The 25817-nt window shown below is 53.8% G+C and overlaps 2 protein-coding genes across 2 annotated transcripts in view; both read left to right on the forward strand.

The window, feature by feature from the left end:
- SLC22A8 (solute carrier family 22 member 8) overlaps positions 1–12669 on the forward strand; it is a 36715-nt gene extending 24046 nt beyond the window's left edge. The window contains exons 3-11 of the mRNA XM_045297193.1: positions 4079–4211; positions 5009–5163; positions 5828–5996; positions 8855–8978; positions 9188–9303; positions 10276–10490; positions 11648–11756; positions 11897–12100; positions 12196–12669. Coding sequence (XP_045153128.1) covers positions 4079–4211; positions 5009–5163; positions 5828–5996; positions 8855–8978; positions 9188–9303; positions 10276–10490; positions 11648–11756; positions 11897–12100; positions 12196–12361 — 1391 coding nt within the window. The 3' untranslated portion in view covers positions 12362–12669. The remainder of the gene's footprint in view (positions 1–4078; positions 4212–5008; positions 5164–5827; positions 5997–8854; positions 8979–9187; positions 9304–10275; positions 10491–11647; positions 11757–11896; positions 12101–12195) is intronic.
- A 10443-nt stretch (positions 12670–23112) lies between these two features.
- SLC22A6 (solute carrier family 22 member 6) overlaps positions 23113–25817 on the forward strand; it is an 11226-nt gene continuing 8521 nt past the window's right edge. Inside the window, exons 1-3 of the mRNA XM_045297227.1 lie at positions 23113–23679; positions 24001–24104; positions 25212–25366. Coding sequence (XP_045153162.1) covers positions 23311–23679; positions 24001–24104; positions 25212–25366 — 628 coding nt within the window. The 5' untranslated portion in view covers positions 23113–23310. The remainder of the gene's footprint in view (positions 23680–24000; positions 24105–25211; positions 25367–25817) is intronic.

Below are 25817 nucleotides of genomic sequence, written 5' to 3' on the forward strand. Positions count from 1 at the left end.
ATATAAATGTATGTTCATAGATCTAGTTGTCTATTGTTATATATAAGTATATTTATATGTGTACATGCCTGTATTTAGACCTCTATAAATGGCCTTTGCCTCCTAGTTCTTTCCTCTATTTCCTTTTACTTTCCTCTTGTGTCCCGATATCATGTTCAACCTTCATTCGGGTCTCAGTAATTCTTCTAGACTATATTGCCCTTGATCAAGCCCTACCAGGCATTCTAGGCCATCGATTTTAGATCACTTGTTGTTCCCTTGTCCATGAGTTTGTTGGCACTCTCCTTCCTTTCCCCGCTGCCTCCCCCTCTCCTGCGGCCTCCCCAGAACTGTCAGTCCTGTTGTTTTCTCTTCTGGGTTGTTTATCTCGCTTTTTTATCTAGACAGACATGAAAAAAAACAATAATAAGCACAAAAGAAAACAACAACCCAAAAAGCCTGTAAGTAGATCCAAGTCTGTTTATTAACATTTAAGTGTTTTCTGGTCGAATCTGCTGGGTACCACGCCCTGGCCCTAAAGTCTATTTTTGGTATTCCCCAGGCACTTCATTGCTTTGTTCCCCATGCTGCTGTGTTGCACACCCTTAGTGTTTTGCCCTGGTGTGATGGGGTCAGATCGGGCACAATTCCCACACTATGTCCCAGTGTTGTCCTCCATAGTGCTATGGGTCAGTGAGGGACGTTGTGTCTCGTGGTAGGGCCAGCCCTATGATCCTCTCTGTGCATTGGCTGCCCTGAATAGGAATATCATCCTCGGGCCTTGGTGGGCCAGGATGTGCTCCACTCTCTCTCCTTCCCTCTTCGTCTGCTCCTGTGCTCTGATCAGACGTGCACCTCTCCCTGAGCTGTAGCTTCCATGCTGACCTCTGTAGTGCATTTTTCTGGGGTGAGGGGGGTGGGGCCGTCAAGCTCAGCGTATCTTAAACTAAAAGAATTCAAGAAAAAATTCAAGCCTTGAGGTGCAATATTAAAAGATTTATGAGCAGTGTTGACTAAGGTAGGATGCATCAAAAGAAGATGGGGGAAAAATACACAGAATCACTGTACCAAAAAGGACTAGTTGACATTCAACCACTTCAAGAGGTCCCATATGATCAAGAGCCAATGGCACTGAAGAAAGAAGTCCAAGTTGCATTGAAGCCATTATCCAAAAACAAGGTGCCAGGAATTGGTGGAATACTAATTGAATGTTTCAACAAGCTGATGAAGCACCGGAAGCACCATGTGTCTCTGCCAAGAAATTTGGAAGACAGCCACTTGGCCACCTAACTGGAAGACAGCCACATTTGTATCCATTCCAAAGAAAGGTGACCCAACAGAACGCTCAAATTAAAGAACAATATCACTGATATCAGATGCAAAGCAAAGTTTTGCTGAAGATCATCCAGCAGCAGTTGCAGCAGTACATTGATAAGGAGTTGACAGAGGTTCTGGAAGATTCAGAAGAGATGTTGGAACAAGGAATATCATTGCTGATGTCAGATGGGTCTTGGCTCAAAGCAGAGAATATCAGAAAGATATTTACTTGTGTTTTATTGATGATGCAAAGGTATTCGATACCTAACAATATATAACAATCTATGTATCGTCTTGAGAGGGATGGGAATTCCAGAACACTTCATTGTGCTCATGTGGAACCTGTAGATCAGTGGTTCACAACCTTCCTAATGCCGGGACCCTTTAATACAGTTCTTCATGTTGTGATGACACACACACCCCCCCACTGAACCATAAAATTATTTTCGTTGCTACTTCATAGAACATTAAGGATATAGTCTTTAGTCCACATCGGTGCCTCTCCTCAACCAGCAGCCAAGTCTCTCTCTGGTTCTCAGCCTCTCAGCCATGTAGTCTGTGGTAGTTACATAATCTGTCATCAATTTGAGACTTACAAGTGAAGGAGTGATTGTGATAAGAGTTGTATGTACCCCTAATAAAATGATTTTCTTAAAAGAGAGAAAGAAAAAAGAGTGAAGGAATGGAGTTCAGCCTATCAATCAGGTCGCAGCTTGATGACCTCATCTGGAGGTGCTAAGGAGATAAATAGCTTGCTGGAGGCGGGACCCAGGCTCACTCTCTGTGAGACATTACTGAAGAGGAGCCTGGTGGAGCTATGCTAATGCAGCCAGAGCCCTGGGAGCTGGAGGAGACCCCTGCCAGTGCTGAGATACTTCTACCACCACTGGATCCACAAGACTTTTCAACCACTGGCCTGTGATCTTCCTGCATTCAGTGTCATTGCATGTGTTGTGTGAGTTTGAAGAGGAATTTATAAACTGGTATCACACATCTGGGCTAATATTGGGCTTATGGATTTGATCTGGGCTAGGATGTTTTCTCAATATTCAAGTGCACTGGTATATAAAGCTCTTTCTTATTCACATATGGGTCTCCCTGGATTTGTTTCTCTAGTCTACCCGGATGAACACATGCAGTCTCTCTGATTCCTGTGTGCTCTCTCTGACAAAGTCCGCACACACAGTTGCCATTTACATTGTGGAAAAATTACATTCCGATGGCTACTCATTGGCCTTGCAAAGTCCTATGCTGCAATCGCCAGCAGAATTTCTATCACCAAGGCTAATTCTCCACCTCCCGATCCTTCGTCTTTGTCTCCCACACTCACATTCCAATCGCCACTTGTGATCAATGCGTCTTGAGTGCATGCTTGATCCGTTTCAGACTGCAGAAGTTGGTGCCGTTGCTCGGTTTCTTCATCTTTGACATCAGTGACTGGTGTGGAGTTGCTGTAATTTATTTATTTATTTTAATCCTTTTATTCGGGGCTCATACCACTCTTATCTCAATCCATACACACATCAATTGTATAAAGCGCATTTGTACATTCATTGCCCGCATCATTCTCAAAACATTTTCTCTCCACTTAAACCCCCGGCACTAGGTCCTCATTTTTCCCCTCCCTCCCTGCTTCCCCCTCCCTCATGAGCCCTTGATAGTTTATAAATTGTTGCCCTGTCCGACGTCTCCCTTCACCACCTTTTCTGTTGTTCGTCCCCCAGGGAGGAGATCACATATAGTTCCTTGTAATTGGTTCCCTCTTTCCTACCCACTCTCCCTCTACCCTCCCTGTTTTGCCACTCACACCACTGGTCCTGTAGGGCTCATCCGCCCTGGATTCCCTGGATTTTCAATTCCTATCTGTACTAGTGTACATCCTCTGGTCTAGCCAGACTTGAAAGGTCGGATTTGAGTCATGGTAGTGGGAGTGGGGAGGAAACATTTAGGAATTAGAGGAAAGTTGTATTTTTCATCGTTATACATCGTACCCTGACTGGCTCATCTCCTCCCCGAGACGCCTCTGCAAGGGGCTCTTATGTTTAACCATTTTATTGGGGGCTCTGACAGCTCTTATCATGTTGCATGCATCAACTGTCTCAAGCATATTTGTACATATGTCGCCAGTTGCTGTAATCTTAACAGAAGCAGCTCACCAGATGTTTCTTTCCTGGTACCCCTGGGTGGGTTCAGACTACCAACACTTAGGGTAGTACTTGAGCTCCAACCCTTTGCACCACCTGGAGGTCCCTTGGGAGGAGGTCTCGCAACAACAGCGTCAGGTCCCTCTGGAGAAAGAGGAGACAAAAGCTGCTATTGAAGGGCTCAGCCCGACCCACACAAGGGCAGGAAAGGGGGCAAGAAGGGAATTGCAGGGATACAGGCAAGCCTGGCTATGTTGAGGAGGGAGATTGAGGACAGATATGGTATGACTTTATCAGAGAAAGGTGAGGTTTTCTACGCCCACAAAGAGGCACACTCTTGGAAACCCATAGGGGCAGTTCTACCCAGCCCTATAGGGTCGCTCTGAGTCCCCATGTGCAAAATGGCAGCGAGTACGTAGTAGAGTATTCTAAGGCATAGAAGATCACAGGCATGTGAGAGATCACACAACCAAGGGTCACGACCCACAGAGTCACAGGAAGGCACAAGGGCCCCAACCAGGCTGCCGAGAGAATGGCGCTTGGGAGGTAGGGGCCAGGCTCAGGGGAGCCAAGGGAAAGTGCTGGGAAAGTGAGTGAGCCCACAGGGACACAGGGTGGGGAGGCTGGTCTGGGCTGAGTGTGCTGGCCCCACCTTTCTCTCCTACAGTGGGACTTGGTGTGCGACTCCTACAAACTGAAAGAATTGGCCCAGTCGGCCTTCATGGCGGGCATACTGATTGGCGGGATCGTGCTGGGAAACCTGTCTGACAGGTGAGACGGGGAGGTCTTGCAAGGAGAGGCACCACCCAGGGAGACAACTGAGTGCCATTCTGCTTGCTTGGGGGTGCCTGAAAGTCTTCTCTGGGTGGCCCTGGGCAAGTTCTATTAGCTCTCTGGGTTACAACCTTCTCTCTTCCCCAAGGTCTTTACCGCCTGAGTCTTCAGCCTCCCTAGACCCAGGAGTGGGGGAAGGGTGGGGGAGCCCTGGTGATGTAGTGGTCACTCTTCAGGCTACGATCCACAAGGTCAGCAGTTTGAAACCGCCAGCTGGTCCTCCGGATAATGACAGGGCATGCGACTCCCATCAAGAATTTCCGTTCTTGGAAACCCACCAGGGCAGTTCGACCCTGTCCTATAAGGTCACTGGCATCGACCTGGGGGCAGGGAGGTTTTCTATGGAGTCCCTAGGGGAGATCCAGGCCTTCCTGGCATGGCGTTGTGGCAGCGGAGGGGCCAGGTGGTACGGGCAGGCCGTATACAGATGGCACTCTTTTTGACCCCTGCTCGGGCTGCTGAGCTGGGCATAGAGGTGGCGAGATCACCCATTAACTCAAACCTCTAATTACAAACTTGTTGAAATATAGCAATTACCAGGAAGGCTCTGTAGGGGAGGAAGCAATGAAGCAAGGCAAGAGAACTACCAGCCCCCCTGGTCTTTGGGGTGTTGGGGGCAGGGGCAGGGGGGGCGGGGGGTGGTGGTGCCCAGGCCCTTCACACAGGAACCTTCAGAGTCACTTGCCTTGGCAGGGCTCCGGGGCTGACAGCCCCACCTCTTCTTTGCGTTCCAGGTTTGGCCGGAAGATTATCCTGTCCTGGAGCTACCTGCTGCTGGCAGCCAGCGGCTGTTGCACGGCCTTCAGCCCCACCCTCCTGGCCTACATGGTCTTCCGCTTCCTGGCTGGCTGTAGCATCTCGGGCATTACCCTGAGCACGGTGATCCTGAGTGAGCGGCGTGTAGGGGGTAGAAATAGTTTGGTGACCACCAGCCAGGAGCTGGAAGAGGAGAGAGAGAGAGTGCCTGAGACCTTCGTCAAAGTGCTGCGCCTCTCGGCAGCCCCACAGAGGCCTCTTCTGAACGGAGCAACAAGCGTGTGGCTTGTTGTCCATCGCTGTCCAGTGGAGTCTGGCGCACAGTGACCCCATGTGTGTAGAGCAGGGCTTTCAAGGCTATGACCCACGGGCCTGTCGTGCGAGATGCATCTGCGTGGGTTCAAAGCACCAACCGCTCCTGCTTGTAGTCTCTTCTAAGCGTATTCATAGCCATGGTCCATGCGGAGGCTCTGCTGTGTGCCTGCCTGCCCCTCCCCCAGCACGTTCTCCTTCCGTCCACACACTCAACTAAGTGACACTATAGTCCCCAGTTTACAGATGAAGACGGCAGGCCACCACGGAAGTCACTTGCCACTGGATAAGCAGTGGTCCAACCCATGGGCTTAGGAGTCAGGCAGAGCTAGGTTGGCGTCCTACCTCCTTGAGCCTCAGTGAGAGCATTTGTAAAATGGGCTGGCTGGACATGAAGTCGAGTAGCCACTGGGAGGCAAGAGGGAAATGCCTGGGGTCCGTAGGACTCTCATTTGGTCCCTGGGCTCCTCTCTCTCTCTCTGCAGATGTCGAGTGGGTGCCCACCCGGGTACGGGCCATCCAGTCGACCACCGTTGGCTACTTCTACACCATTGGCCAGTTCATTCTGCCCGGCCTGGCCTATGCTATCCCTCAGTGGCGCTGGCTACAGTTAACTGTGTCTGTCCCCTTCTTCATCGTCTTCCTGTTGTCCTGGTATGTGACACACAACACACACACACACACACACACACACACACACACACACACACACGGAGAGACCCGCTTCCTTTGGTCCACTAGGGATGAACAGGTTGGCTAACCGTCTATCCCTAGGCCCCCCTGGCCCAGCATCAGGAAACAGCATTCTTGGGAGGAGGATCTGCAGAAGTAAAGGCAGGCAAGAGGTGGGAGAAGCTGTCCAGGGGGCCCTAAGGGGCTGCCTGCAGCCGAAGAAGGAAAGTCCACGGAGGTGGGCAGGGTGGAGATGGAAAGCCAGGAGGCCCCTTGGGTGGGGAGAGGCCTGGCCAAGGGTCCATCTGTGAAGCAGTGGTCCCGGAGGGCAGACCAGGTTGGGCAAGAGGAGAGGCGGGGACAGGAAACTAAAGGGAGCCCTGGTGGTGTCATGGTTACATGTTGGGCTGCTAGCTGTAAGGTCGGCGGTTCAAAACCACCAGCCCCTCCAGGGAAGAAAGACGAGGCTTTCTTCTCCGTAAGGGGTTCCAGCCTTCAAAGCTCACAAGGGAAGCTCTCGCCTGTCTCATTGGGTCACTCTGAGTTGGCAAACCGACTTGCTGGCAGGGAGTGTCAAAGAGAGAAAGAATCTAAAGGCAGCGGGAGCCTGGGGACACATCTGAGAGATTTTGGAAGGAAGGACTCTCAGAAGTTGAGGACTTTTAAGTTCAAGGTGGAAAGAAGAAGTCCCTGACACGCCCGAGCAGGGTGGAGAGCTCATTTGAAGTACTAGGTGAATTCCATCCTCCGAACACCACACCTGTGGACACATGGAGGGCAGAAGACAAGTCGAAGGTGTAGGAAGACAGGACCTCGTGGACCAACTCAGCGAAAGAAATGACGGTCTTCGCTGCAGCCTTCCTGGAGAAGGTACTGTGCAGATGAGGGCTTGGTCCGGCCATCGGCCTACCTTGTCTCCAAGCTTCCCGGCCTTTCTGGATGAAGGGCCTGCGATCCCCACTGCACACACGAGGACACCAGAGAGGTCAAACACGTGGCAGCGGCAACACAGACAGGCGCCGAGCTGGAGGAGACCTCAGCTTGGAAAGGAGAAGTGAAGCTCCAGGCTGTTGTGGCTCGCGGCCATGGAGTCAAGGTCCGCGATGGCGTCCCCACGTGGGTAGCGTGCGACAGCTCCATGGGGTTTCAAGGTCGGGCCCCTTCACAAGCAATGGCCAGGTCTGTCTCTGGTGAGTTCGAACGGCCAACCTTGTAGCTAGTCGTCAAGCCCTGGGACCACCCAGGGAATGGGAACGGGCCTTCCCAGGGAGCACAGGCAATCTGAGAGTGAGTGAGTGAGTGAGCGAGCGAGCGAGCGAGCGGATCCAAGGAGTGTCCACATTGTGGAACGGGTCAGAGAGGGTCAGCAGGACAAGATGAGTACTCAAGCCCCTGCGCTGTGTGGCTCCAGGCAAGTCTCAGATGTTTTTAGGTCAAATGAAGACAAGACTACCGGTCACCAAGTTTTGTGGGTCTGGCACCCAGGGGGGCTCACTAGCTGGGAGCCAATGTGACCACACATCCCTGGGTCACCCATTGAACTACAAACCGCCAAGGCAGTCCTTCGGGACCACCAGTGGAGACTTTCTCCTCTTGTAGAGTCCCTGCCCCGGAAACCTGCAGGCTGTTCTACCCTGCCCTCTGGAACCGCTCTGAGTCAGAGTGAACCCAATGGCAGAGTCTGAGAGCCGTGGTTCTTCTCGGAGGTGGAGGAGGGAGTCCAGACCCTGGGTGGGGTTTGGAAGGAAGTCGCGATGTTCCCGCTGAGGGCAGCTTGGAAGATGGTTGGGGTAGAAACTGAGACCACAGAGCTAGGGGGCTGGGGGGCGATAGGTCCAGGAAGCCACCACTGTCCACTAGGGAAATGATCTAAGGCTGGATGACCAAGGTCCACTTGCCCAAGGACCTCGCCCAAGCACGGTCCTGGGTGCTTACAGGGCGCACAGTTAGAGCAGAAACCCTCTTGGACCAGACCTCTCCAACACCATCCCCTTCTCCCGGCCCCTCTGCTGCCCCCATTCTTCTTCACCTAGGGGCCCATGAGGTCTGCTCAGGGGGGAGGGGAGGCTGGACCAACTGCCCTCGAGCCAATCATGTGACAGCTTGGCATCCGTGCTGCTGTGCTTCCCGCCGGCCGGCTGGCCAAGTCTGTCCTTCGCAGGGAGAATGAAAGGGATTTTCTTTCTTTTTTTTTTTTTAATCATTTTATTAGGGGCTCATACAACTCTTATCTCAATCCATACACACATCCATTGTGTAAAGCGCATTTGTACATTCATTGCCCTCATCATTCTCAAAACATTTCTCCTCTCCACTTAAGCCCCCGGCGTTAGGTGCTCATTTTTCCCCTCCCTCCCCTTCCCCCCTCCCTCACGAGCCCTTGATAATTTATAAATTGTTATTTGAAAGGGATTTTCAAACCCCCGCCTGGACCACAGCCCTCACTTAGCCTTGGGCCCCTTTCCCAAGCTGCCCTGCCCCCTTGTTCACCCAAGACATGTGGACATGGCTTCAGGCAGGCTGGAGACACGCTGTCTCTTTCTCGGGGGGGCCGACCTGTCTTGGCCTAGAACCTGGGGCTCCCAGCTCAGGAAGAGGCCCAAAGATAACAAGCAGTCCAGCTGGAGAACAGGGGAGAGCTCTTCTGGAGCGGGAGAGAGGAAAGCTGGAATGTTTGTAGGCTGCAGGCAGCCCAGGTGCACATGTGGGCCACGTTTACATCCCACGGCTTCTAAAGAAAGGCAGCTCGAGTGTCCAAGCCTTCAACCCCCTGACCTTGCCTGTTGCTGGCCTCCCATCTTCTCAAAGGGGTGGGGTCTCGGGGTGTGGGGTCCCCCCAGGTGGATAGCAGAGTCTGTACGCTGGATGGTCCTGTCCGGAAAGTCCGCGAAGGCGCTGAAGATCCTCCGGTGGGTGGCTGCCTTCAACGGCAAGAAGGAGGAAGGAGAGAAGCTCAGCTTAGAGGTAGGGATGAGGAGGGATCGAGGTTTGAAGGTGGGAGTCCAGGCCTTTGCTCCTGGACTCCTCCTTCTGCTTGGCTCTGTTCCCCTGCTCCCAAACCTGCATCCTACTGGTCCCCTAAGCCAGCCCCTCTGGAGGTCCCAGGCCTATACCTTCTGCTTCCTGCCCACTGGTGGGTCACTAACAGCGCCCCTCCCTTTCTCTTCCCCAAGGAGCTCAAACACAACCTGCAGAAGGAGATCTCCTTGGCCAAGGCCAAGTACAGCATCACCGACCTGTTCCGGACGCCCATCCTGCGCCGTGTGTCGCTCTGTCTCTCCCTGGCCTGGTAACCCACCGCCTCTCCCTGCCCACTCCCCAGCACCTCTGGCAGACTCGGCAGACAGCACGGCCCAGGGCATCTGCAAGTGGAATCATGCACCCCCTTCCCCGGGCCTGCCCCAACTCCCAAGCCCTCTGCATCTCTGCCCCCCACACCCCCACCCAGACCCAGTCACCAGGGTCACGCCCCCCTCCACCCATGCAGCAGATGCTTCCAACCCTTTCACCAGACGGGACCACAGCCGTGGATGTGTCTGCAGCTGGGTGTCCCTGCCACTGCCTCCGCTGGTCCAGCTCTGCCCTTTGAGACACCACAGGGCACAGCTGCCCTCCGGGTTCCAGGCTTGAAAACAGAAATTGTGTGGGAGCTGCGTTTTCTCGGCAATCCCCGTTTGGGCCCTGATGCTGAAAAGCCCTTGTCTGTGCTGCCCATGCCTGTATGAATAGGGTCAAAACCGTGGTCCGGGAGCACGTCTCAAAAGAGAGTCCACGATGCTGATGAGGGATGGAGGAGACCGAGCTGGTCCATGCAGACCACCTAGCTTTCACCTCCCCAGCACGGAACAGGCAACTCCCACCTCCTAACCCAAAAGCTGGGGGTCCAGACCCACCCAGAGGCTCCAGAAGAAAGGTGGGGCGAGCCACTTCAGTCCATGTGACAGCCAAGAAACACCCCATGGGGTAGTTTCTACTCTGTGACACGCAGCACCCCCATGGTCAGAATCAACTCAGTCGTGAGGGATTTGGCTTTGGGGTGTGGTCCCCAGGATTCCCTCCAGTCTCGCCGTCCTCAGGGGCCAACTGCATGGCCCCGATGTCAGTACATGCCAGAGGCAGACCCATCTCTGATACAATGCACCCAGCACGGTCACCTCGACCAGGGCCTCTTGTTGGCACAGTGGTGAAACGGGTGCCCTGGGGCCGGTATGAGGAAGCCCCTGCCTGCCCTCGATGCTGACCTCCCCTCTCTGTTCTTCAGGTTTTCCACCGGGTTCGCCTACTACAGTTTAGCCATGGGAGTGGAAGAGTTCGGGGTCAACATCTACGTCCTCCAGATCATCTTTGGGGGGGTTGACATCCCCGCCAAGTTCATCGCCATCCTCTCCATGAGCTACCTGGGCCGGCACATCACCGAGGCTGCGGCTCTGCTCCTGGCTGGAGGGGCTATCCTGGCGCTCATCTTTGTGCCCACGGGTGAGAGGCTGGGGACCGCAGAGCCCTGGGAGGAGCATGGACCACGCAGGACGTGTCCTGGGCTAGCCTGTGACTGACCCTGAGTCACCGGGTCACCTTGAGCCAAGTGGCTGTGCTCCCTGGTCTCGGGTCTTTTGTATAGACTCTAACAACGCCGGGCTAGATGCCATCGGAGCTCCTTTCCTGAGCTGACTTGGGCCGAGCAGGCTATCGGGATGGAGGGTGTCCCTGTGACGCCAGTGCCGAGAACAAGGGGCCCAGGGCTCACAACTTCCTCCGTCGGGGCTTGGACGGGCCACTCGTCTTTTAGAGAGGTGCCGGCTTGTCGCCAGGAGCCCGGTGGTGCGGTGGTTACGCATTGAGCGACTAACCGCATTGAGGTCAGTAGGTGGACATCACCGATGGCTCCTTCCCAGAGCGTCGCTGGGAGTCAGATCGGCTCCCGGGCAGTGAGTTCTGTTTGACGTTGTTTGTTGATTTACCTCAATTCAACTCAACTCACGGCCCTCAAGTTGAAGCCGACTCCCAGCGACCCTCGAGGGCGGGTTGGAACGGCCCCTGTGGGTTTCCAAGACGGTAACTCTTTATGGGAGGAGAGATCCCCATCGTTCTCGTAAGGTGAAGGTTAGTGGTGTTGAACTGCTGGCCTTGCCATTCGCAGCCCAACGTCTAACCCCTTCACCACCAGGCTCCTTCGCTGATTATACCTATGTCCCTCTGAAGGGATTGGAAGCATCTTAAGACAAAAGCCTGTAGATCCAAATATAAATGAAAAGAAGAAATCCGGGCCAGGGGGGCAAGAAAACACAAACACAGCGGGATGTGAGCAAGCACCGCATTAGAAACGGCAGCGGAGCTATGACTGAGCTCAGAGTTTGCATCTGAGCTTCCTGGCAGCCGAAGCAAAAAGAGAGACCGTGTCTGCCGTAGAATTTTAACAGCCAGTCCGGAATCTTTATAGCCAGCCCTCCTGTGAGACTCCAGGCAAAGGAAAAGCAGATCTGTGTCTCCCCGGTCCGCACGCTGCCCTTCCAAGCCCGTGAGATGATCATCCGGGCCGGGGCATGGGGAAAGGTCTGGGACAGGTGGACTGGGAAGGTTTGCCAAGTGACGTATCCCTGTGGGTGCTCTCAGCTCCTGTGTTTCTCCCTCTGCAGAGCTGCAGACCCTGAGGACGGCGCTGGCTGTGTTTGGGAAGGGGTGCCTGTCCAGCTCCTTCAGCTGCCTCTTCCTCTATACCAGCGAGCTGTATCCCACCGTCATCCGGTAGGTGTGGGTGCCGGGATCAGCCAGAGAACACAGCATCGGGGAGACGGCAGCTTCCTCCTGTCCTCTGCCCAGGGGCCCATCCCCTGAGCGTCCCACGTCCGGGCTGCCACTTCCTGTTCTGCACCTCCCCCCCGCAGGCAAACAGGCTTGGGCATCAGTAACCTGTGGACTCGAGTGGGCAGCATGATGGCCCCGATGGTGAAGACCCTGGGCGAGGTGCAACCCTTCATCCCCAACGTCATCTACGGGGTCTTCGCCCTCCTGGGAGGCAGTGCTGCCCTCTTCTTGCCCGAGACCCTCAACCAGCCCTTGCCAGAGACCATTGAAGACGTGGAAAAGTGGTCAGTCCTGCCTCTGGGCCCCCACCAGGGCTCCTCCTCAGGGAAGCAGGGCTGGACCCCAAGGCTTTGTTTGCCTAAGCCCTCTCTGTCCTCAGGTCCCAGCGGGCCAAGGAGGCGGAGCCAGAGCCGGAAGCAGAAAAGGCCTCCCAGAGGGTTCCTCTGCAGCCCTGTGACCCAGGGCCCGCCCCCAGCGGAAAGCAGCAAAACGCCTTTCCCCGCCCTCCGGGGGCTGGTCCGAACCCGGGCCCTCCCCACCTCTGAGCTCTTCAGACACCCGGGGACTGAAGACAAAATCTACTGAGCGTTGGGTGAAAGACTGTCCATCCCACCACCACCAGCGCCCCCAGCCCAGGCCTGGCCAGTTCAAGGGTTCCTCTCCAGGCCTTCCCACACCCACCCTGCCCTCACCCTCCCTAAAGCCCAAGCCTCTGCCCTCTGTTGGTCCCTGGGGTCCCTGGCTCAGTGCTGGGCACCCAAGACAAAGACAGTCTCCCCTTCGAAGCCCTCACCCCTTTCTCCAAAATGGCTTTCCGGGAAGTGGGGGTCAATAAACAATGATGAGGGACTCAGCCAAGTTGCCCAAGGATGGGGTTGAGGAATGGGACAGGCCACTGTGTGGGGGTGTGCTTGTGTGTAACAAGCAGGTGTGGGCACCCAGATCCCGGCGAGCTGGGTTGACGTGAACAGGTGCATGCATGTGGGTACTGCCCGAGGCCTGGGCTGGAATATACATGTCCCTGCACCCACGGGTGGCAGCGGCGGCGTGGTTACGCGGTGAGCTGCGAAGGGCCAGGCCAGCAGTTTGAAACCACCAGCCACTCCGAGGGAGAGGGACAGGGCTTTCTCCTCCTGTAAAGAGTTAGAAGGTCGGAAACTCGGAGGGGCAAGTTCTACCCCTCCTAGGGGGTCGCTCTGTGTCCGAATGGATTGACCCAATGGCAGTGAGGTTGAGTCTGGGTGGACGAGCACGCCTGTGAGCAGATACTGAGACGTGCTGGGGTGGCCCCTCACCTCCTGACCCTGTTCACCCCAGTCCTCCAAGCCCTGGCTCTGGCCGCGGGCACCACCGACAGCTCTGTCTTCTCTTTAATGGGGAGGAAAAAAAAAAACATAGCCACGCTTGAAGGCTGCTGACGTCAACACCATGCCCCCCAGGTTCCCTCTGCTCCAGACAGAAGGAGGAGGCCTCCCACAGACTCTGCCTCCATCTCCTTCTGCCAGCAGCCAGCACCTCCCCTCGTGGCTCTGGGCCCATTTCTGCTCTCCTGGCGCCTCCCCTTCTTAAAGCCCAGCAGTCACCCTCCCTGGCTTCCATCTCTCCCTGCAGGGCCAATACCTTTCTCCCCTTCCCTGTCAATATCATGTCATGAAGGAGCCGCCTGCATGCCGTGCTTCAGGGCTCGCTCACCCGCCGCTGCACCCCTCTCAGCACGGAAACTGCCTTCATAAGGACCTGATTGTCCCCACTGTGCACTTCCCTGTACTTGGCCTCTCAGCTGACCTGGTCCTACTGGCCCTGCCCTCGTGGGTTCCTCCCCAGGTTCCTGAGCTGTCCACGCTGGCAGCTCCCTCTACCTTCTGGCCACTCCTTCTCAGGCCACTGTGGTCACTTGGCCTGCCCTGTCACCCCTTCTCTCAGGATCTGTGTCCCCAGACCCTGTTAGCTGCACAATTATGGACCCCACACCTCTGATTTTATCTGCCTGCACCAAAGAGCATGTCTGATCCACATCAGACGACTGAGATGTTCTCTCCCGGGCAGGGATCTGAGGCATGAAGTTCAAGTCCATCTCTTGGTCTTTCCTGGACTGGTCAATTCATGCGAGGCCGGACACTGGTGGCCGTGTGGGTTACAGGTTGGGCTGCTAACTGCAAAGTCGGCAGTTCGAATCCCCTAGTCATTCTGAGAAAGAAGGCTGTGGCTCTCTGCTCCTGTAAAGATGTACAGGCTCAAAAACCGAATGGGGGCAGTCTGCCTTGTCCTAGAGGGTCACTATGAGTCAGACGGGCTTGATGGCCGTGGGCTTGGTTTTAGAGTTTGAGGCTGGCCCCAATGCAAGCAGAGCCAAGAATGCCAACTGTGCAGAGAGGCGAAAGCAAAGGTGCAAAGTAAACAGACCAGGAAGGCAGCACGGAGCTGGGTAAGGAGAGCTGGTGAGAGCACTGGTACTGACTCTCAGTGGGTTCCAGGTGCCTCGTCAGGCCTGAGTCTGATCAATACCTTTAGATTCAACCAATAAATGTGTAAGGTGAGGGGTTGTGCTCCTTGTCACCAAGAAATATCAAAACCAGCTCCTTGTCCTTTATCCCCCCTAACTATTGATGTCCCCCAGAACTTTTGTAAGAGCCCGTCTTCTCACAGTCCACGCCAGCACTGTCCAATGGTCATCCAATGTGAGCCACCACCATCGAGTCCATTCCGAATCGTAGTGACCCTACAGGACAGGCTAGAACTTCCCCTGGGGATTTCTGAGACTGTTCGTCATCCTTCTCCCATGAAGCAACTGGCGGTTCAAACGGCTGACCTTGGGGTTAGCTGTCCAATCGTGTCACCTGCAACACCCTCCAGGCTCCTGCAAGCCACGTGTTGCTAAGCGATCAAGTGCTGTTTAAGTGGTTGACGCAACACACAACAGAATGAAGCGGTGTCCAGTCCTGGCCCTCTTCACAATCCTTCTTACACTGCAGCCCATTGTTGCAGCCACGGTGTCAATCCACCTCGTGGAGGGCGGGCCTTCCTCTCTTTCGCTGCCCCTCTACTTTACCCAGCAGGATGTCCTTCTCCAGGGACTGGTCTCTCCTGACATGTGCCAAGGATGTGAGACAAACTCTGGCCTTCCTTGCCTCAAAGGAGCACACTGACTGAACTTCCGAGCACATCAATCATTTCAGATGGCCTCGCTGTTGCCACACTTTGCTGTTGGGTTGACTGTGACCCATGAAGCCCTCGTAGGCGACAGCGTTGAGCTGTGCTCTGTAGGATGGCCTTGGCTGTTAAGTGGATGGCCAAGCCTTTGCTTGGTTCTGTGCTGGGTGGGTTCAAACCGCCAGCCTTCCCATGAGCAGCTGAGTGCTTGTCCGCTGAGCCCCCAGGACTCCTTCTAGATCATTTGTTGTTTGTTGTTGTTGTTGTTGTTAGGTGCCTCCGAGTCGTTTCCAACCCAAAGCAACCCTGTGTACTACAGACTAAAACATTGCATCACCTCGGGGCCTGAAATGTCCAATAGCCACTTTCCAAAGTAAAAGAAAAAGAAAAGAACAGGTGGAATTGCAAGCACGTATTTTATTTAATGCCATCTGTCCATTTCAACATCTCACTTCAACATAAAGCATTGTTCATGAGATGGTATGTCCTTTAACTCAGACTCCGCTTGTAAAGCCTGAGGTGTGTTTTACGCTAGAGTCCCTGTGGTTCGTTGCCATTGATTTTGCCCCTGGCTCACCGTGACCCAACACAGCAGACTGAAACACTGCCTGGTCCTACGTGATTCCCAGGATGGGTTGCAGGGCAGATCTTGGGGATCCATAGGGTTTTCCTGGGCTGATTTTTGGGAGCAGATCTCCAGGCCTTTCTGACTAGCCCGTCTTTGTCTGGAAGCTCTGCTGAGACCTGGTCAGCAGCACGGGAACACACCAGCCCACACGGACAGCTTGCAGAGCAACGTCATGTACTCAGGGCTATGCACGAGGGACACTGGCTGGAAATCAAACCTGGGTTCCCCACAGCGCAACTCAACTCGGACTACCTCACTCTGGTCTCGGTCACGGTGAGGGGTACCTTACGGGACAGTTCAGGCCTACCCATGGGGTTAGGTTGGGTTCCCTAGAGAAGGAGCCCAGCGCTGTCTGTGTCTGTCTCTAGAAAGAGATGTCTGTCCAGAAATCGCTCACGCCAGTGTAGAAGTGGTAAGTCAATCCAGTTCAAGGCCATATGTCAGATATAAGCTGGACGCTTCTCCTGACTCCTGTAGCTGCTCGACCTGAGGAACAGGAAGCAGGCAGTTGAAGCAAGAGGGGCCCAGACTGGTGGATCCTGAGCGGAATGAACCTGAGACCCGTTAAGTCAATCCAAGACCGTCAGTCTGCTAGTGGCTCCCGGGATGCGCAGGTGATAGAACAGGACATCAATGAACCAGACCTGGGAGCCGGAGTCATCAGAAGACAAAGGGGCAAGGGAAAGCTGGGTTCTAGTCAGAGTCTCTCTTATCCAAAAGGGCAGCCTCCCCACACCCCCAGGTGTCATCAGGCTGTGACCCGACAGAACAGTTTGGCTCCACCCCTCCCTTGACCCAAGTACGTTGAGTTGACATAAATCTAACCATCTAACCATCACACTCACTGTAGGAGATTCATCAGAGTCACAGAACTAATTACACTCAAATCTGCATTTAGGGATTTGAGAGCCCGCTTCACAAACATGAAAGAGATCGCCTTGCTCCCCAGCCTCAACCTAGTTATGGCTTCCCACTGGGGTAAAGTCCACGCTCAGTGACAAGCACATCATGATCGGCCTCCAGCCTGTCTCAACAGCTTCCGTTTTTAACACCTGGCATCCGGCAATCCACCCTCATCCAACTTCTTCCAGTTCCTGGACTATCTACTTGCCTCCTCCTGCTCCGATCCTGTGCGCATGCCCAGGACCTGGCTTCTCCCCGACCTGTGCCCACTACACTTGGCTCATTCTAACTCATTCTCAAAACCTTGATGTGAATCATTCCCCGACACACACACAAAAAAAAAACCTCCCTGTGACCCCATCCCCCAGTGCTGCCGAAATCAGGGGCCGCTCCTGGTCCAAATCAGGTTAGCCAACTGTTCTCCCCTAGGCTGAGATTTGAGACATGGAAGCTGAGAGTCTTGGCTATTTGTCCCTGATGATGACACTGAATTGTGGTTGTCAGCTTACAAGTCTCTCCTGTCTCAATGTGGGTTCCCCCAGATGCAGGCCCTGAGACAAGGCTTTGAGTGCTAATAGTTCCACACCAAAACACAAACACAAAAAGAGGGGAAGAGTGGAAAAGGGACACCAGGAGAAGGGAAACAAAAGAAAATAAGGAAGACAGAAGGGTCCCTCGTCCAGTCCCATGGGAACTGCTGGGACTGGCAGTTCCCCATCATTTCAGCAGCAGGGCCCCCCCATCTGGCTTGGACAGTCTGGATGGCACACCTGGGACCAGTCCTGAGTTGTGCTGCTCAGTGAGATGTGATCTTTGCTCTCAGGGTGGTCAGACCCCACTTGCTGTGGAGTTTCTCCCTTAGAATCTAGGGTCAACTGACAACAGAGCCAGCAATGCCTCCTTTGGCTTGACTGGGTCGCACCCTGGAGGGAGAAGAACTGAACCGTTGCCCTCCGGCCCCCACTGCCATCCTTCAAGCATGTAGAGAGGTTCCCTGATGCCCTCGCCAGGACTATTGCCCTGCCGTTTCAGAGTGTTTTTTACAGAGACAGGTCCTTGGGTAGAACAATGGTTTACACGTGGCCATTAACCTGATGGTCACTGGTTCAAACCCATCCAGCCAGCTGACGATCTGCTTCTGTGAAGAGGAAGTCAAGAAAACCCCTTGATGTGCAGGTCACATGGGGTCACCCCAAGTTTGAGTTAACAAGGGGGCTTTTGTTGTTGTTGTTGTTCTGTTTGCAAAGACATGTAGAAAACGCCGGGAAGATATCAGGAACGAGCTTCCCAATCACACAGCTATTCCTCTTGCCATCCCCAGGGCCCCCATTCTGGATTCTACCTTCTCTCCATTTCTGCTTGTTTCTCTATAGAAGCACCTCTCTCGGCCAGATTCCCCATGCTCAGCCACCTCCTTGCTTACTGACCTCGTGCCTTTAAATAACCATCTTGGCAGGAGTTCCTAAGCCAAAGTGATCCACAAATGTGTGGGGACCGGGCGACAAGGCACAAGCGTGCAGTGTGGCCCTTTCCTCGGGCTGACTGGGTGGGCTTGGCAGGTGCCTGTCTCGTCGGACCCCTCTCTGAGCCACTCGTTTCAAACCCACGTGTAGGACATGTGACCCGAGCAAGAGGACACTCTTTGATCTGTAGATTATTTATTTTAAAACTCTCACCAAAGCAGAAACACATGTGGTCACACACTCAATCCCGTTTTGTGAACAGAATACATTGGTCGAAAATCAGGGCATCTAGGGGGTAGGAGCGCTACCAGGACGTAGTGGAAAGAACAAGGGAGTCCAGAGCGTTGAGCTCTGGATCTGCTTGCTCTGTGATCGTGAGCAAATGCCTGGACACTCCTCAAAGCCTCAGTTTCCCTGTCTGCACCATGAGGTGTTTTGACTAGGGTGATGTCATTGGACCCTGCTATGGCTAAGAGCTATGGCTCTTGGCCAATGGGGAAGTCCTGGATTTGACTTCTTCTCAGTGAGCATGACCAGAACTGAATTGCCCATTTCAGTCAGCACAGACGTCCAACTCTGGGTATCTAGTGACCCAGACGATCCCTAAGAGATAGTGTCCAGCTCCACATACCGGAAACCATGAAGTCACTTCTATCCAGAACCCCTCCGAGAGCTGGGAAGCTTGTGGGCTGTCCCCTTGCCACCAGTTGATCCCAGAAGCCAACCAGATCCCCCTGGAGTTCCTAGGAGAGCCTCTTCTGAACTCAGCCTGACTTGGACCTGGTCAGGCACGAAGGAAGGAGTTTCTCTAAGGCAGGGTGGGAAACAGGACTCAGAGAAAGAGGATGCTTCCGGTGGCCGGAGAGCTCCCCCACTTCCTTCAGCGCTTGGCCCACTCCCCATGAGAGCACCAAGTTCTGGCAGGAGATGGGACTCACAGTGCCCAAGCTGTTTATCCAGCTGTCCTCAAATCTCCAGGCCATGGAGCGCCTATGTACTTTGGCCTGGAGAATGTTGTCAGGCATCGGAACACCCACTGGGTCACAGCCCAGACCAACTCTGGGTGGGAGGAGGGAGGCTGGCTGAGTTGCGCCATATCCCTCTCTGGACCTCCTCTCTCCTCTTCTATCCATACAGACCCGATTTCGCTGGGCAGTCTGTGCCTCTCAAGCACCAGGGAAGATGCCCAGCTTTCACGTTAGGCCGGAGAGATTTGAACCAGCCAATAGTCTGAGGCTTCGTGTCTTCCCAGGCCTCCATAAACAGTAAACACCCTCCCAGGTTAATATACCAAAAACATGTCATTTGTATAAAGTGCACCCTGGTCGCAGAGCATCTTGACTTCTAATAAGAAGAGCAGGATATCAAATTGCTTCCCCTAAGCTGTAATACTTGGATATTTCTGTCCCAAAAGATGGGAAAATAAACACTCCTTCCTCTCAGGGCCATAGGCATAGCCAAATTTGTGTCCAGAAATCTATGGAGAAGGACAGTTGAGAAGAGGCAGCTTACGGAGAGAGAGAGTCACCAGCCCAACAGGAAATGGATCATTAAGGGCAGAGACAAATCTAGCATGGTCAGTCAGGCCCAACAGATCAAGCCAGAACATGGAAAAGTGGAGTGTTGGCCTGGGTACCAGGTAATGGGGTTAATGTTCCAGGTGAAAATACCTGGGTGGGTGTGGCATGAAATGAGCAGGCGCTCTTTGGAGTCCAGGACACTGTTGTTCTCCAGTAGAACAAGGAGGAGAATTCCCTCCTGTATTTTGCAAGCTCTTCTCCCCATTTGTGTCCACCCACGCGGACTAGAGAAACAAATCCAGAGACACTCATACGTGTATAAGAAAGAGCTTTATGTAAAAGAACAATTGTATGATGAGAAAATGTCCCAGACCAGTCCCAATCAAGTTCGTAAATTCAATATTATCCCATAGGTCTGATTCTAGTCTATAAATTCTTCTTTAGACTCATGCAGCACATGCAATGATGCAAAATGCAGGAAGATCATAGGCCAGTGAGCAGAAGGTCTTGTGGATCCAATGGCAGTGGAAGCATCTCAGTGTGGGTGCGGATCTGCACGTGTCTCAACAGCAGGAAGGGGAAAGCAGAGAGAGACTCTGGGTCTGGTCTCCAGTGAGCTCTTTATCTCCATTGCACCTCCACATAAGATCATCAATCTGTGACCTGATTGACAGGCTAGACTCCACCCCTTCACTCAAGTTGACAGGAGATTATGTAACTGCCACACCATTCAATGGAGAGAACAGGCATTCTTAGAACTATTTTGATCGCAGTCAGCTTACGACAAGAAGTTCCTCAAGAAAACAGGTATGGGCACTGAGCGCCATCTTCTAGAGCAGAATCTTCCCGTTTCTGAAACTGATACCTTCAGACCAGATCAATCTTTGTCTTGGGGGGATGTCCTGTGCATTGTTTGATGCTTAGCGGCATCCTTAATCTCACCCTTGGTTGCCAGGAACAAGCCTTCTAAGTTGTGACAGCCAAAACTATCTCCAGACATTGGCAAATGTCTTAGGTGCCAGTCGAGAACCACGGTTTTAGAGGAAGATGTGCTTAAACCTATTTTCTCTGTAAAAGCCATTCAATGTGACTTCCCAGGAATACATGGTGAGAACAGGGGCATGGACCCCATGGAACTCTTGAGCTCATTTAGCCCTCCAACAGTAGCAAGTCACCTTACAACTGAGGAGGACACTGGGGCACAGAGGCATTTAGCAACATGCTCGTGGTTACAAAGCCAATAAATTGGCTTGGTCCAAGCAGGCTGACGCCAGAGCCCATGTTATATATAACATGCAGTGTGCAACAGAAGCAAAGCAGCCTTCTGTACTCTTAGCATTCTCAACTCATGTTCCAACCAACTGGACCCTATGGAAATCCGTCTAATCTAGAGCTCAACCCTGCCCTGGACCAGACTCTGGGGGTAGCAAAGTCATTGCCCTAGAATCAGGCTCAAAATAAAAGAAGTTCATGCTCACTGCAAAAAATAAAATGATGAACAGAGACAACATGACAATCGAAGGATTTTTGACTGGGGATCATCAAGCAGTTGCCAGGTGAGGTGGTGGGAGGCTCCACCTACATCATATATGATGTTGACTTGGGTTCTACTGCTTCCAGAAATGACCAAATGAGCAACACCCTGACCCTCTAAGAGAAGAACTGACCGAAGACAAAATGGGTGCATATGCGAATGTGGTGAAGAAAGTTGATGGTGCCTGGCTATAAAAAGATAGAGCATCTGGGTTCTTAAAGGCTTGAAGATAAACAAGCGGCCATCTGTTTGAGAAGCAGCAAAGCCCACATGGAAGAAGCACACCAGCCTGTGTGATCATGGGGTGTCAATGAGATCAGGTATCAGGCATCAAAGACCCAGAACAAAAAAATCATATCAATGTGAATGATGGGGAGCCCGGAGTGGAGACCCAAGCCCATCTATGGACAAACTAGGATCCCCTCAAAGAAGGGTCACAGGAGGGATGAGCCAGCCAGGGTGCAATATAGCACTAATGAAACAACTTTCCTCTAGTCCTTCAATGCCCCACACATACCCACTAGCATGATCCCAATTCTACCTTACAAACCTGGCTAGACCAGAGCATGTACACTGGTACAGATAAGAGCTCGAAGCACAGGGAATCCAGGACAGATGAACCTCTCTGGACCAATAATAAGAGTATCGATACCATGAGGGTAGGGGAAAGGTAGGAGAAGAGAGGGGGAACTGATCACAATGATCAACGGACGTATAACCCCGCAGGGGGACAAGCAACAGAAAAGTTAGTGAAGGGCGACTGTGGTCAGTGTAAGATATGAAAATAATAATAATTTATAAAGTATCAAGGGCTCCTGAGGGAGGGAGGATGGGGGAGGGAGAAAGGAATGGAAAAATGAGGGGCTGATACCAAGGGCTCAAGTAGAAAGAAAATGTTTTGGAAATGATGATGGCAACATATGCACAAATGTGCTCAACACAATGGACGGATGTATGGCTTGTGATAAGAGCTGTAAGAGGCCCCAATAAAATGATTAAATAAAATTTTTAAAGGGAAAAAAAGAGAAAGAGAGAGAAGAGCTGACTCCAGATGGTCAAAGACCAGGGTTGTCGAACGGAACAACCAGAGACACAGGACTCCTAGCTAACATTGAGCAGTGATCAACTGATAGGTTTAGCATGAACGTGTCGGTAATGTCGCGTGGGGTGAGGTCAGAAGTCCAGGGGCAGACTCCTCACCTTGAATGGGGAAGACTCGGGTTGGATCACCAGTTAATGGATTTCTTACACAGCGGTCACTCATTGTCAGGGGAGGTCTGTGTGTGGCTATGGTGTCGAACAGGTTTCAGTGGCTCTTCCAAGCTAACATGGGTTAACAGGAAAACCATGAAGGTCTACTGCTGAGGGTCAGCCCATGAAAATCCTGAGGACCACAACACATGGATGGATGGATGCATGGATGGATGGATGGATGGATGGATGGATGCATAGATGGATGGGGGTGGGGGTTGGGGGGGTAAGTCCGGGTGGAGTTTTACACAGGGTCACCATGAATCAGCATCAGCTAACAAAATAACAATAGCAACATTGCATGGGCCGTGTCATGACCGGCCAGTCGATTCTAACTCAAAACAAGGCTACTTGCACGTAAAGAAAAATAATCACTTATTGGTCTGAAATTCTCATTTAACTGGATAGGCTATATTTTTGGGGGGGAGAGGAGGTATATTATATCTGGTAACTCTACCCAAAGACAGTGCTTGGATCCTGTCCCCCAAGAAGGCCAGATGCCCCTCAAAAAGCTACCACACTGCCCAAAGCCTGATCTCCCCATGAAAGGGGAGAAAATATGCCCGTTCCGCCCCCCCTTGCCCTTCTATGTCCCAATGTGCCCCTCACGTTGATCCCCTCACTCACCCCTACTTGAGTCCCGCCTCTCCTGCCCTTTATTCCCACTTGGAGACATTCCACCAGCACAAGGATACTAGCAGGGTTAACCCTCCTGATAGCAAGTCACACTTTAACTCCCTCCGGGCCAAGGATTAAACAGGGCCCATGCAGAGGTCAGATCAATAGCAGACCCTGACCGCTAAGCAACCCCCCCACCCCCCCCAAAGTGAGGAGAGGTTGCAAGGGAAAGGGAGGGCCAGAGCCAGGAGCAAGGGGAGGGAGGAGGGGCGGCCCAGCCGGGCTGCTGTCCCCCCACAGAGCCGGCTCAGATCCTGCTCTGGGAGCAGCCGAGCTGCAGAGACACACACAGGCAGATAGACACCCAGACGAAGATCCCGGGACTGGACACCCGCGGCCTCCAGCCGCTCGGCCCGGGCCCAGCCCCATGGCCTTCAATGACATCCTGGAGCAAATCGGGGGCTTCGGCCGCTTCCAGAAGATCCAGGTCACCCTGGTGGTCATTCCTATGCTTCTGCTGGCCTCCCACAACACCCTACAGAACTTCACTGCCGCCATCCCCACCCACCACTGCCGCCCACCTGCAGCCACCAACCTCAGCCAGGATGGGGGGCTGGAAGCCTGGCTGCCCCGGGACAGGCAGGGGCGGCCTGAGTCCTGTCTCCGCTTCACAGCCCCACCGTGGGGACCGCCCTCCGCCAATGGCACCGAGGCCAACGTCACACGGGCCACTGAGCCCTGCGCAGATGGCTGGATCTACAATGACAGCACCTTCGCGTCCACCATCGTGACTGAGGTAAGGACTGGGCTCCCTGCTGTGTGTCTGCCGGCCCTGACTTACACACACTCACAGATGCACACTCACTCACACACGCAAGTCCTCCAGCGGTCAAAAGGAAAGCTGGAGAAACGGTTCATAGTGGGAATCTCTCTAGAAAGGGTGATATGGGCATGGAAGTTTAAAAAACAATTTTTTTAACCAGCTCTCAGCTCCCAAGGACCCGGAGGTTGCCAAAGAGGCTGATCCAGCCACCAGAGGGCCAGCGTGGAAGGAAGGGAAGGGGCTTCCCTGGAGCCCGGGGTCATCTCTGCCTAACTGTGTCCCTTCTCCCCACAGTGGGACCTCGTGTGTACTCACAGGGCCTTACGGCAGCTGGCTCAGTCCTTGTACATGGTGGGGGTGCTGCTCGGAGCCATGGTGTTTGGGTGCCTGGCAGACAGGTCAGTCCTGGGGTAGACCAAGGGACCGGGCTAGGGTTGGGGGCTCCTCAGCTGGACCTAGGTGAGAAGTTGGGATCCCCACCTGGGGCTGGTTTGAGAGCTTTACAGCCCGAGTCTCACAGCACAGGAACCTTCTCTGAGCGGCCGTCCCTGGTGTTACCTGTGGCCGATTCTTCACGAAGCAGCTCCCCTCTAGTGCCTCTGGGGAGACTCAACCTGCCAGTCCTTGGGTGACTTGCTAGTTACACCACCCAAGGCGTCCCACAGAGACCTTCCCAGGTCCCCCAAAGAACCCTGGCCCTGGGATGATTGGGATTGGAGTGACAGGGTGCCATCCGACGCTGGAGTTTTCCAACCTTTCCCTGACAACCAAAACCTTCCCCTTCAAAAATAGACGAAAAACCGAACTGCTCCGAGGAAAGCAAACTGCCCATCCCAAATCCTGCCAGCTCAGTCCGTGACGGCCCCCAATGCCCTTGTACACACTCGCTCACTCACACACAGGAGCCCCTGAGGCACTTTGAGGGTGCCCCCCCAGCCCCCAACGACCACCGTGTGAACACCTGGCCTCTGACCCAGCCCGTGCAGTCCCGAGCCAGAGGACAGAAAGAAGCTGAGCAGCAGGCAAGCAGAGGGTGGCCCCTGGCACCCTGCCGCTTCCCCTCACAGGCTGTGCGGCCTTGGGCCAGCCCCTCCAGCCCTCTTGCAAATGGGATAATGATCATCTGTTCACAAGGCACATGAATGTACCTAGTACTTCCCAGCCAACATGGCTGTTCCCTCAACTCTCCCGTACCCAGTAGCAGCCAAGGGGCACTGTTGCCTAGGGCTCTTGGCCCCTGAATGTGTGTCTGTGGGGCATGTGGTGGGGGAGGAGGCGTTCTAGCTGCTGGGTGAGGAGCTCCCATTGCCAGAAACTCAAACAAGCCATCATCTCAGGGCCTCACCCAGGGCAACCACTGCCCTCCGTGCCCAGCTAGCTTCACCCCCTCCTTCCTCTCCCCTCTGCACCCCCTGCCCCCCCCCAACATAGAACCACCTCACCCCACCCACCCATGCTCCCTTCATCCCCAACAGGCCCTCAGGCTTTCCCTCCCACCCCCACAGGCTGGGCCGCAGGAAGATTTTGATCTTGAACTACCTGCAGACCGCCGTGTCCGGGACTTGTGCGGCCTTCGCACCCAACTTCCTCACCTACTGCACGTTCCGGCTCCTCTCGGGCATGTCGCTGGCCAGCATCGCTCTCAACTGCATGACGCTGAGTGAGGGATACCAGGAGGGCAGCGTGCCCCACCACACACACACACACACACACACCACCCACCTGGGACCGCCCAGCCCAGCCGCTCCCTCCCTGCCCCTTCTCCCAAGCCCACCCTTCCCACCAACACTTGAGCCTTTCTCCCTGCCTCCTATCACCTCCCCCACCCCCACCCCACACCCTCCCCTCCTGGCTAGACATGGGATGGCAGCCTCCACTGCTGGGGTCAGGCAGGGAATGTGTGAGGGGCAGGTCAGGGCTGCAGCCAAAGGGACAACGTGGAGCCAGGGACACAGCTTCTCCAGCCACCTCCCTTTCGGAAGAAAAAAACTCCTTCTTTTTTTAATGTGTGCAGTGAACTTTAAAGTAGTAAGGCAACATCAGGCAGACTAAGCACATTTCTAGGCGGAGTACCATCTGCCCGTCAGCCACTGGCGTGACCCTCTGACAGA

The sequence above is a fragment of the Echinops telfairi genome, unplaced genomic scaffold (assembly GCF_000313985.2).
Source record: "Echinops telfairi isolate 266 unplaced genomic scaffold, ASM31398v2 ScPeMD7_7417;HRSCAF=8455, whole genome shotgun sequence".
Classification (NCBI taxonomy): domain Eukaryota; kingdom Metazoa; phylum Chordata; class Mammalia; order Afrosoricida; family Tenrecidae; genus Echinops; species Echinops telfairi.